Source organism: Somniosus microcephalus, chromosome 7, assembly GCF_052327205.1.
Source record: "Somniosus microcephalus isolate GS21.2 chromosome 7, FLI_Smic_1.0, whole genome shotgun sequence".
Classification (NCBI taxonomy): domain Eukaryota; kingdom Metazoa; phylum Chordata; class Chondrichthyes; order Squaliformes; family Somniosidae; genus Somniosus; species Somniosus microcephalus.
The window spans coordinates 261054649-261067942 of NC_140993.1; the positions used below are offsets into that span (position 1 = coordinate 261054649).

General features: G+C 44.7%; 1 protein-coding gene across 2 annotated transcripts in view; it reads left to right on the forward strand.

The window, feature by feature from the left end:
- The first annotated feature begins 8490 nt into the window (after window positions 1-8490).
- The window catches only part of derl1 (derlin 1), a 33992-nt gene continuing 29188 nt past the window's right edge, over window positions 8491-13294 (forward strand). The window contains exon 1 of one of the 2 annotated variants that reach the window (XM_085993682.1): window positions 8491-8853. In XM_085993682.1, coding sequence (XP_085849808.1) covers window positions 8695-8853 — 159 coding nt within the window. In that variant the 5' untranslated portion in view covers window positions 8491-8694. The remainder of the gene's footprint in view (window positions 8854-13294) is intronic. The other variant, XM_085993681.1, reaches the window with a different exon arrangement.

Sequence of the window (13294 nt, forward strand, 5' to 3'; positions counted from 1 at the left end):
GTAGAGGCAGAGACCCTCATCACATTTTAAAAGTACTTGGATATGCACTTGAAGTGCCGTAACCTACAAGGCTACGGACCAAGTGCTGGAAATTGGGATTAGGCTGGATAGCTCTTTGTCAGCTGGCACGGACAAGATGGGCCAAATGGCCTCCTTCTGTGCTGTAAATTTCTATGATTATAAATGCAAGTTGTTGTTGAACACTTTCGCTTATTAGTTATAAAAATATTGGCAATGGCATAAAAAAGCAGTTTGGCTGGGCGGGATGGTTGGAAGCAGGAAGTCATGTGATGAAATCTCCAGGAATACATCCAACCAGAGTTGGCAATCCTAGTCTGGAGGCCCTCTGCTTGAGAGACCTGTGCTCTATAGTTAAAGCTATTCAACACTTATCTTTTTGTTTCCGTTATACAGAAAGTTTCTTTATTTTCTCCTTTTATTAGAAACCATCCTTAGAAATAGCTTTAGAAATGAAAGGTCATCGACTTTTCAGTGGAGGTGGAACCCTACATTGAAACAGGGGAGCCCACATCCCAGACATTCAGTAGACTTCTGAAGTGTTCAAGCTCTTGTTTCTGTGGGTTGCATAAGTGTCAGCTGTAATGATATCAGCAAATAGTGATGATATTTGCCTGTTTGATTATGATGCCTTACCAGCATATTTGCATGTATTGATTACTTATGCCTGACCAGCATGTGACAGAGGCAGAGTTTAGTTTAGTTTCAGTTTCGCTTTAGATGGATCACTAGCATGATGTCTCCTGTAAATGCTGTTAAAAGAGTTGAACAAGCTTTAGATTAAAAGACATTCTCTTTCATAAATGTCTCATCATTGAACCCACAAAGAAATCGATACATGGTGTCAGAAGTGATTGAAAGAGATGAAGAGGAAAAATCTGAAGTTAAATCAGCTCTCCACAGATTAGCAAGCCAAAAGAGAACATCGTTACTTACCGTTAGAGAATAGCTAACGAAGTGAAAAATGGAAGGTTTACTCCCACCGGCGACGCTTCAGTTGACAGGTAATGTGGCTGAAAATTGTAAGAGATTCAAACAACGTTTAGAGTTGTATTTAGCGGCAATCGGAGCTGACGAGAAAAGTGATAAACAGAAATCGTCAGTGTTCTTACATGTCGTGGGTGATGAAGCGCTGGAGGTGTATAATAACTTCACATTCGCTGCTGATGGAGACAAAATGAAGCTAGATAAAATAATGGAACAGTTTGAGGCCTACTGCATACCTAAATGTAACGTGACATTTGAGAGGCACAGATTTTTCACATGTGTACAGAAAACGGGTGAGACTATTGATCAGTATGTGACTGAACTGAGAAACTGAAGCAAAACATGTGAATTTGGGGGACTGACAGACTCGCTGATAAAAGACAGACTGGTGTGTGGTATTCCAGATAATGGTCTAAGGGAAAGACTGCTAAGAGAGCAAGATCTAGACCTGGGAAAAGCCATAGCACTGTGTAGGGCTACAGAGACTGTGAAGTTGCAGGCAAAGGAGCTGTTCAGTGACAGTAGCTGCAACGTGGATGCAGTGAGAATGAACGGACACAAACCGTTTAACAAAAAGAGCGCCAATGTGAAAAAAGAGGCGTGGCCAGCGAACAAAAATGAAAGGGACAATCGAAAGTCATGTAGTCGATGCGGTACACAGCATCCACCAAAAAAGTGTCCAGCATATGGTAAAACATGCAATAGTTGCAACAAAAACAACCATTATGCCCGTTGCTGTAAGAACCAAGCGCAACAAAGCAAGGTCCATGCAGTAGATGAAAGCGAGATAGAGGAGTTCTATGTAGATGTTGTGTCTGAAAACAAAAAAGAAAAAAGAGACTGGATGTTGACACTAAAAGTGAATGACATACATATTCCATTTAAATTGGATACTGGAGCACAAGTTAATGTGATATCAGAGACTGATTTTAAGAAAATTAGACCCAGACCAAAGATACATGGAATAAAAGTGAAAGTGACAGGATACTCAGGTACTGATATACCAGTGAAAGGAAGATGCATTGTCAAAGTAACACACAAGGACAGAGAGCACACGCTAGCATTAATCGTGGTGCCAAAGGATGTGCAGGCCATACTAGGTTTAAAAGCCTGTGAGAGACTGAACCTGGTAAAGAGAGTCCTCGTTGTGGAAAGCGAAGGAGAGACAGTCTATGATGAACTCATGAAAGAGTACAACGACCTATTTAAGGGTCTAGGCTGCATTCCAGGAGAACACACGATCAGAATAGATAAAAGTATGACACCGGTCATACATCCATGCAGAAAAGTTCCGTTTGCTCTTCAAAAGCAACTGAAGGCAGAGTTGGACAGGATGGAAAGCCTGAACATGATTCAGAAGATAGATGAGCCAACTGAGTGGGTGAGTTCCCTCGTCGTTGTGGACAAAAAGAATGGAAAGCTCAGAATTTGCCTGGATCCAAGAGATCTAAACAGAGCAATAAAGAGAGAGCACTTCAAGCTTTCTACATGTGAGGAAATCATGGCACAGTTTGCAAATGCAAAGTATTTCAGCAAGTTAGATGCATCATCAGGATTTTGGCAGATGAAATTGGACGAAGCAAGTTCAAGACTGTGCACGTTCAACAGTCCATTTGGCAGATACAGATTCCTAAGGTTACCATTTGGCATTGCCTCAGCTCCTGAAGTGTATCACAAAACTATCCATATGATCTATGAGCATCTGGAGGGAGTTGATACATCAATGGATAACATCATAGTATGGGGAACCAAGAGAACTGAGCATGACGAGAGACTGAAAAAAGTGCTGGAAGCAACAAGGAAAACAAACCTGAAGCTGAATAGAGAGAAATGCCAGCTCGGGGTGACAGAACTGACATTCGTGGGAGATATCCTTAGCAGTGAGGGCATCAGACCAGATCCCAGAAAGGTGTCCGCCATTGAGAATATGCCAAAGCCACAATGCAAAAAGGACGTGCAGAGGTTTAATGGAATTATCAACTACATGGGTAAATTCATATCCAACCTCTCAGAAAAGATGGCGCCACTGAGAAGACTAACTGAAAAGAACATAGAATGGGAATGGAATCATGAGCATGAGAAGTCATGGAGCAATCTAAAGAAACTGCTCACAGAGGAACCAGTTCTGAGGTTTTATGACCCAGCGAGACCCATCAAGGTATCATCAGATGCATCACAGAGTGGGCTCGGTGCCGTTCTTCTGCAAAAATATGACTACTGGCAACCTATTGCATATGCATCGCGCTCAATGACAGACGCGGAGACGTGATATGCTCAAATAGTAAAAGAGCTGCTCAGCATCACATACGCCTGTGAAAGATTTCACCAGTTTGTGGCAGGACAAGCAATCAGTGTAGAGACTGACCATAAGCCCTTGATTGCATTGTTCCAAAAGCCACTAAATAGCTGTCCGCTTAGAATACAAAGAATGATGATCAGGCTGCAACGCTATACACTGAATGTTGCGTACACACCGGGTAAGCTGATGTATACAGCAGACACGTTGTCCAGAGCTGTTGACCCAAGTGAGCCCGCAAACACCACAATGGATGAAAAAGTGAACGCCTACGTGGACATGATCACAAGTGCACTGCCCATAGCAGATGCAAAAATGGAGCTCATAAAGACTGAGACAAAGATGAAACAATGAGACGACTGAAGAAAAGCATCTTGGATGGATGGCCCAACATGAAGCAAGACTGCTCACCTGACAATGCAGAGTACTGGAACTGCAGGGCGGAACTATCAGTGGTCGAAGACATCATCTACAAAGGAAGTAAAATAGTTATCCCAAAAAGTCTGAGAAAAGAGATGCTAAAAAGGATCCATGGAGGACATCTGGGAATCGAAAAGTGTAAGAAAAGAGCACGAGAGGTGATGTACTGGCCACGAATCAACCAAGATGTGACAAATGAAGTGTCAAACTGCACAATATGCCTGAAATATCGAGCAAGCAATCCGGTAGAACCACTAAAGCTACACCCAGCGCCAGACAGACCTTACCAGAAGGTAGGCGCTGACCTATTCGTATGTCAAGGGAAGGACTATCTTGTAGTCACAGACTATTACTCCCTGTATCCAGAGGTTTGTAGACTGTGCACCACCACTGCAGATGCTGTGATAACATGTATGAAAGCCATATTCTCCAGACATGGCGTGGCAAGCGAGGTCTTCACAGACAACGGACCCCAGTTTTACAATGCAAGTTTCCGACACTTTGCCAAAGAGTGGGACTTTGTCCACACAACGTCAAGTCCTCACTATCCACAGTCCAATGGACTAGTGGAAAAATCGGTCCAGACAGTGAAAAGACTGATGTACAAGGCAAAAGACAGTAGAACTGACTTCTACCAGAGCATGCTTGTATACCGCACAACGCCGCTCGAGTGTGGTAAGTCACCAGCCCAACTCCTGATGGGACGTCGGCTAAGGTCAAACCTACCCATCCCGGAGAACCTCCTGAAAACAAAAGAGGGGGAGAAAGTGAGGAAGTTCAAAGAACAACAGAAAGAAAAGCAAAAGTACTGCTATGACAGAGGAACACAAAACCTACCTGAACTCCACACTGGTGAACAAGTAAGGTTCAAAGACAAAACAAACATATGGACTCAGAAGGGAACTGTCCTGAGTGAAGTTCAACCAAGATCATACACCATTCAGACGGATGAGGGTGCTGTTCTGAGAAGAAATCGTCGAGATCTTCTCATGGGACCAGCCACAGCAAGTCAAAAGACTGATACTGTTGAACAACCTGATCACGCAGCAGGTCAAAAGACTGATACTGTTGAACAACCTGATCACACAGCTGAGAACACATCATCTGAGGCAACAACTCAGATTCAAGGACAATCAATTAGAAAATCCTGAAGACACGTGAAGCCTCCTGAGAGACTCATTGAGCAAATTTAAGGACTATTGTTATAGAAGTAATGTTATCTTATTCTTTCTTCAAGTTCTAGTGTATTTACATATTTCATGTGAACACACAAAGCAAGGTTAAAAAACCTTGATACTGATAATGATAATGTAAGTTCATTAAGTGTTACAGTTAAAATGCAGATTAATACAAAGAAAACATGTTGTTAGTTAAAAGTAAAATACTTTTGTTTTAAGAAAGGGAGATGTAATGATATCAGCAAATAGTGATGATATTTGCCTGTTTGGTTATGATGCCTTACCAGCATATTTGCATGTATTGATTACTTATGCCTGACCAGCAGAGGGCATGTGACAGAGGCAGAGTTTAGTTTAGTTTCAGTTTTGCTTTAGATGGATCACGAGCATGATGTCTCCTGTAAATGCTGTTAAAAGAGTTGAACAAGCTTTAGATTAAAAGACATTCTCTTTCATAAATGTCTCGTCATTGAACCCACAAAGAAATCGATACATCAGCAACCTGTGACCTATGAGCCTTTGTAATCTGGCCTTCCAAGCCTAGACAACGCAGGCCTCCGAGGCCACATATAAAGTTTAAATCCATGCTCCCATTAATTTGCATAAACCTTAAGTTGCTGTATGCTTTTTCTTAATTAAACTATAAAAGAAGACACTAGGTTATGATACATTATATATTGTAGTAGTCAAATATTAAGGTTTACGGTAATAATCAAATCAAGGAGTTCAGCAGAACAGAAACCATTGAAGTTTGACAGCTATGGTGATCATACAGACCCAACATTATGATTGAATTATTGCAGTAGAATTCATTTGTTATGCATTACTGTGAATGGAATGTGTAATTATATGCATATATAGTAAAGAAAGTACTTATATTTATTTGGAACCTTTCATGTCCCAGGATTTCCCAAACCACTTTACAGCCAATCAAGTGGTTTTTTCGAAGTGTAGTCACTGTTATAATGTAGTCACATACAACAGCCAATTTGTGCAGTGCAAGGTCCCACAAACAGCAATGAGGTAAATGATCAGCTAATCTGATTTAGCAGAGTTGGTTGAGTGATAAATATTAGTCAGGTCACCATGAGAACTGCCCAGCTCGTCTTCAAATAGCACCATGATTCTTAGCCATTCATATTTACATTACCTTAAGTTCATGCACTTTTCTTAGACCTATTGCTGCGAGAAAGAAAGCTAGCTTTAAAATAAAGACAGGAAATGCTGGAAACAATCAGCAAGTCAGGCAGCTTCTGCCAAGAGAGAAAGAAACAGAGTTAACATTTCAGGTCGATGACCTTTCATCTGAACTGGAAAAAGTTTGAGATGTAACAGGTTTTAAGCAAGTGCAGGGGCAGGGAAAGGTGGAAGGGGAGGAAAGAACAAAAGGGAAAGTCTGTGACAGGGTGGAAGGCAGGAGAGATTAAATGACAAAAGGGATGATGGTGCAAGGCGAAAGGAGATGGTAATGGTCAGATAATTACTGTGAATTTAATGTGTAATTATATACATATATAGTAAAGAAAGTACATGCATTTATATGGAACCTTTCATGTCCCCAAGATTTCCCAAACCGCTTTACAAGTAAATAAACAAAAGATGGGTCTAGAGGTGTACTCTTTTGATGCACACTAAACCAAATAAATTGTAACTAAACTTAAAACATTAAAGGAAACTTAATAAATTAAATTAAAATTTGGTTACTGGGGTTGAAGAAGCACTCCAGTCCCTGCGGTGCCCACCAGTTGCGGAAGGCCTCGAGCATGCCGGCGGACACCACGTGCTCCATCTCCAGGGCCACCCGGACGCGAACATGGCCACGGAAAAGAGGCAGGCAATCGGGCCGAACGACCCCCTCGACCACCCGTTGCCTGGACCAGTTGATGGCCACTTTGGCCAGGCCCAGGAGCAGTCCTACGAGGAGGTACCTCCCTGACCTGCCCGCTCCCCTCCGCACCAAGCGACCAAAGATCAGGAGCGTGGGACTGAAGTGCAGCCAAAAATCGAGGAGCAGCCCCTTCAAATAGTGGAAGAGGGGCTGCAAACTCTCGCACTCCATATATACGCGGAACACGGACTCCTCCAGGCGGCAGAAAAGGCAGGCGACCTGCTTGAGGAGGTGTAAATGGGAATAGCAGAATCATCAACGGCTGCCATCCGGGAAAAAATGGGGGCAGAGGTTATGATCTGAAACTGTTGAAGTGAATGTTACCAGAAGGCTGGTTATCATATTGGCCTGTGTTTCTGTGCTGCGAAAAAAAGGCTGTGTACTCTTTTGATGCATACTTAAAACAAATAAGCTGTAACTAATATAACTACAAATAAAACTTAACAAATTAAATTAAAATTTGGTTCCCGGTGGTGATAATGCACTCCAGTCCCCGCGGCGCCCACCGGTCGCGGAAGGACTCGAGCGTGCCGGCGGACACCGCGTGCTCCATCTCCAGGGCCACCCGGGCGCAAACGTGGCCACGGAAGAGAGGCAGGCAATCGGGCCGAACGACCCCCTCGACCGCCCGCTGCCTAGACCAATTGATAGATTTTTTGGCCAGGCCCAGGAGCAGTCTCACGAGGAGGTCCTCCGATCTGCCCGCTCCCCTCCGCACCGAGTGACCAAAGATCAGGAGCGTGGGACTGAAGCGCAGCCAAAAAATCGAGGAGCAGCCCCTTCAAATAGTGAAAGAGGGGCTGCAACCTCTCGCACTCCATATATACGTGGAACACGGACTCCTCCAGGCCGCAGAAAAGGCAGGCGGCCTGCTAGAGGAGGTGTAAATGGGAATAGCAGAATCATCAACAGCTGCCATCCGGGGAAAAAATGGGGGCAGAGGTTATGATCTGAAACTGTTGAACTGAATGTTACCAGAAGGCTGGTTATCATATTGGCCTGTGTTTCTGTGCTGCAAAAAATAATGCTGTGTACTCTTTTGATAGGTACATAAACAAATTGACTGTAAATTAATAAAAATTTAAATAAAACTTAACAAATCAAATTATAATTTTGTTGTCCAAATTGATAATGCACTCCAGTCCCCGCGGCGCCCACTGGTCGCGGAAAGCCTCAAGTGTGCCGGCGGACACCGCGTGCTCCATCTCCAGGGCCACCCAGGCGCAAACATGGCCGCGGAAGAGAGGCAGGCAATCAGGCCGAACGACCCCCTCGACCGCCCACTGCCTGGACCAATTGATGGATTTTTTGGCCAGGCCCAGGAGCAGTCCTACGAGGAGGTACCCCCCTGACCTGCCCGCTCCCCTCCGCACCGAGTGACCAAAGATCAGGAGTGTGGGACTGAAGTGCAGCCAAAAATCGAGGAGCAGCCCCTACAAATAGTGGAAGAGGGGCTGCAACCTCTCGCACTCCATATATACGCGGAACACGGGCTCCTCCAGGCCGCAGAAAAAGCAGGCGGCCTGCTTGAGGAGGTGTAAATGGGAATAGCAGAATCATCAACAGCTGCCATCCGGGGAAAAAATGGGGGCAGAGGTTATGATCTGAAACTGTTGACCTGAAGGCTGGTTATCATATTGGCCTGTGGTTTCTGTGCTGCAAAAAAAAATGCTGTGTAACAGAGCAGGGCAGAGCAGCTGATTGCCCTGTGACCCGGAAGCTGTGCACTGGCCGTGTGTGGTGCAGCCACGTCAGGGGAAGTGGGGGACCATTTCTTCCCGGGCAGTGGGTGAGCGGCGGCCCGGGCCCTGACACTGTCAGTGAGTGAGTGAGTGCGGGAGAGGAAGAGGGCAGAGAGAGAGCTTCCCCCCACCTTCTCCCTGCTCCCTCGCTGTGTGAGGAACGCGATGGCGGAGAGCGGCCTAGGCGAGTGGTACCGCAGCATCCCCCTGGTTACCAGGTACTGGTTCACGGGCAGCGTCATCCTCCCCGTCCTGGAGCGCTTGAACATGGTCAACGCCAGGTCTTTAGTGCTGTGGTCGGAGCCTTTCTTCCATAACTTCCAGGTACAGTAAACACCTTTATTTATCAAGCACTGCCAGCACCCGCCGGGGGGTCAAGCGAAGATCTAACCCACCACTTTGTAAACGTTTCCTCCCCTCATCTGAAATATAAATTAAATTAACCGAATTGCCTCATCAAAGTCCATTCTGATTTGATTCTGCTCCTCCTTGATGAGGAAAGAGGTGGAGAGGTTTAGGCAGGGAATTCCAGGGCCGAGGCAACAGAAGGCACGACCACCAAAGGTGGAGCGATTATAATCTTTTACAAAAGCAGACTACTGCGGATGCTGGAAATCCCTGAAATGAAAACCCTAACGATGACCTTTTTAGTTTGTAAGAAGCAGTTTGTGTACAGTAGTTGGAAGGGGATGTCCGCTTTTTTTTCCTGAGTTCAATAATCCTGTGGGAAAAAAAGTGTATAATCCTTAAAACTTTACGTGTGTGTATCAGCTACAGTGTTGTAGAATGGACATTGTATTGCGAATATAAATTTTCATTCAGACGTATTTGTAAATATATTTACATTTCTATGAATATATGTAAAGGATTCATCAGGCATTGGAGTTTGCATGTCACTGGCTAGGATGACGGTTGCACTTTGACTGGGGCTGATTGTGATTCACTTATGAATCACAACTCTCTTTCATCACTTGTGCTGCCTTTTTGCAAACTAAAAATGTGGCAACTATAATAATTTAGCAATAGGTAAATGACATGACATCTAAATCAGGGAGAGTTGCTTATGTAACAATGATTACAAAATATTTTTCTGCATCAAGTAAACCCTGTTTTCAAGGCGCTCTCTACTTTCCATCCCAATTACATGCAAAGGAATTGTAACAGATCTATATAAAAGTTTTGTAACTATGCTCTTCATTGCCTGACAGAGCATCAGTTTAAGGTAGTTAGCACGTTTTACTAATAATTCTTTTATTTAGGGCTAGAAATCGCAGTGAGGCTGTACAAGTCCAGCCAAAATATTGCACCACACTGGTGATGCTGTAGCAGTAGAATAACTGCAGCAGAGAAATGTGCAGATATCTGTTTGAGCAGCATAGATTATATGGATTCAGCTTGTTGACACACTTAGCTTTCTTAATTTTTTTTTAAAGCATTTTTAAAATCCAGTTTTCTTTCCTCCATTCTTGAAGTTGCTGACTCTGGCTGGGTTCCACAGTTGCCAGCAGCCCTCCCCTAGCTTGCCTAAGTGGCCATTCTTCATGTGTGGGCCTAGAGTGAGTGTTGGTAGGCTCTTCAACCATGATGAGCATCCTAAATAACAACAGAAAATGCTGGAAAAACTCAGCAGGTCAGGCAACATCCGTGGAGAGAAATTTGAGTTGACGTTTCGGGTCGAAACCCTTTTTCAAAACTGGAAAGAAAAGAAAATAGATCGAAGGCAGGGCTGCGATCAAACAAAAGAAGTAAAAGAGACAATAAAAGGTATTCGAGAAGGGAAACTGAAAGTAATGAAGATGAACAAGGTTGAAGAGCCAAATGGAGATCCCATCGAAGAGAAGAGCAGAACTTTTTCAAGGTAGGCATTCCTAGAATAGGTGTGGCAGTGAACCAAACACTAGTTGAGTTTGATTCTGTTCACGTGCACTTGTTGGTAGTGGGTAACAATCTGGAGTGGGTTCCGTGGCTAATTTTTTCCCCTTTCTGAACCAGTTTTCAATCCAATTGCCGTGCCCCCTACTGCCGCCCCCCAACTGAGAATGGCTAATGTGACACAAGCTGGGGATTGAACAGTGGGCCTATCCAGTCTGACCTTCCGTAACCAGCGGGCACGGCAGGACATTAATTGCGCATTTGATCACAATAACGACATGGCCATTTAGTTCAGGTTAAGTTCCTTTTGGTTTGATTGGGCCTTGGGTTAAATTATTTTTAGTGGCCCCCTCCTGAAAGGGGGCACTTGGGGTACTGATTTCTGTCCGGTGACATTGGGGTTCCCGGTGCCGCCCCTACTGGTCTGATTAAAATAGCCATGGCTCAGTTCCACGCTAGTAATGCAGCTCCGCTATCTGCGCTCTTGCTGGTCATTGCAAAAGCATTGTGTGCGACAGATACCATCTGCACGCTGGCATCCTTTGAACGAGCTGCCTGCCACCATACATTCTCAGGTAATGGGGAGGGATTAGGTAAATGAGTGCTAACATTACTGGCAAACTTATATTTTGTATCAGTATCTTGGCATTTATTAAAGCCGTGAGGTTGAAGCTTTCATAGTGATAATTCTGATTCTTTTACCCTCAGTCTGGTTCAGCAATCACTGAGTCGAATACAACTGGAGAGTTCAACCGATTTATTACCCGCGGAGTCTTACTCTGGTATATCGGCACCGACTCCTGCAAGAGTCTGACGAGTCCAACAGAGTAAGCAATTTGACATACAGCGTGCTACATATTTATACATGCATTGCGAAAGCATTAACACAGCATACATTCTGCGCCAATCATGAGCTGTACACATATACTTTTAACTTGATTTCCTTGTCTGGCAGTTCGAGCTGGGCAAGCTGCATTTTGTGATTGAGTTACAGCTAAGTAAAGATCCCGTGATGCGGTTAAGATTACTTACCGTCTGTACAATTTTTGCACGCCGCCCTACATTGTTCCTTATCAGCATGGTGCAACATCGTGGGCACCAGCCATTTTAGCAACTAAAGGTCAGGTTAGCTTTTTACTTCTTTGCTGCCTTTACAGTTTCTCGTTTCTTCTTCATTGACCTTTGCATTCTCATTCCCTCCTTTTATCATTCTATGATAACCAACCGTTATGGGACCCACTCGGTTACGTCTTTTTGTGAGGGCACCTTCTAACCTAAAATAGCCGAAGCTGCTCATAGGGGGCAGCCCATTTCTCTTCCTTTCCTGATTGAACTTTAGATAACGATTTTGTCTTTTGGTATCTGTAGTTCTACGGCATGGCCCTGCAGTAACAGACTTGGTCACCTGGCGTCGACAAACATAATCAAATTTACACTCAGTCCAATAGCATAGCAATGTCCCTCTGTGATTGTTTCTCAGCACTAGCGAGCGGTGGGGCTGTCTAAAAAAGCCCAATGTAGGTGTCCAAGTTGATCACGTTCCATTTCCCAAACCCTCTTGGGTTATCATCATTGCACAGAAGCACGTCTCCTTGGCATAGATGGTGTACCCGCTTGGGTTGGTCCCGCCGGCATGTTCTCCTTCTGGGCTGTTGAGTTATTCCAGGAGTGAGCAGGACACCGATGGAGAGGATCCACAGTGGCGTCTGCATGGCCGGTCGGCACGGCACGTCTGTTTAAGGAGAGATTTCTTGGAAGAAAGAGAGAGGTTAGTATTCTTTAAGTTTTAGGCATAACATTACTGACAATTTTACAGTGGTGGAGGTGAACCCAAGCACTCTTTCCCTCTACTTTGGCAGCAGTTGGGGTGGTGAGTAGGACTTGATAGGGTCTTTCCCAACGAGGTTCCAATCCTTTTCTTGTCCAATTCTTGATCAATACATAAGCTCCGGGCTCAATTTTGGACGGACTGGCTATAGGAGGGAGGTCGACGTAGGCAGCGCGTACCCGGGAGTGCAGACTTCTCAATGCCCTGGTTAACGACAAAATATAGTTAGTCATTTCTGCCGTCATGTGGTGAAAGTGGGCAGTCTTTGGGACTTCCTGGTTCCACGGGGTTTTGAGAGGTCTGCCATATATGATTTCAGCAGGGCTCAACCTTGCTGCACCAGCCGGGGTAGTACGTATTTGGAACAAGGCCACGGGGAGTAGTTTGAGCCAGGTAGTTCCCGTCTCGGCCTGTATTTTGGCAAGTTTATTTTTCAAGGTCTGATTAGCCCGTTCGACCAGTCCGGCGGCCTGTGGCCTGTAGGCACAATGTAGCTGCTGTTGGATGCCCATCTGGGTGCAGAATTCCTTGTTTACCTGACCCACGAAGTGAGGGCCGTTGCCTGAACTTAAATCGGTTTGGAATTCCGTACCTGGGAATAATTTCTCTCATTAAAACTTTTACAACAGTGGAGGCTTTGTTATCCGTAGTCGGGTAGGCCTCAATCCATTTACTAAATACATCAACAATAACCAGTACATATTTATAACACTGACACCTTTCCAACTCAATGTAGTCCATCTGGAGGGTCTCAAAAGGACCCGTGGGTAACGGCGTCTTACCCATTTCACAAGGTATGCCTTTTCCCGGGTTATGCTGCTGACAAATGAGGCAGCGACTGCTAATACCTTGAGCCAGAGATTGTAATCTAGGATGCCACCATGTAGCTAATAACGTGTCACTAGTTGCTCTGGCACCACAATGAGTTGCAAAGTGTATACATTCAATAACCCATAATGCTAGCTCATCTGACATACAAGTTTGCTCGGCAGGGGTGACCCATAGTTTAGACACACAATCATATGTACAACCGAGCTGTTTCCACAGTCAGGAGCGTCCTCCTGT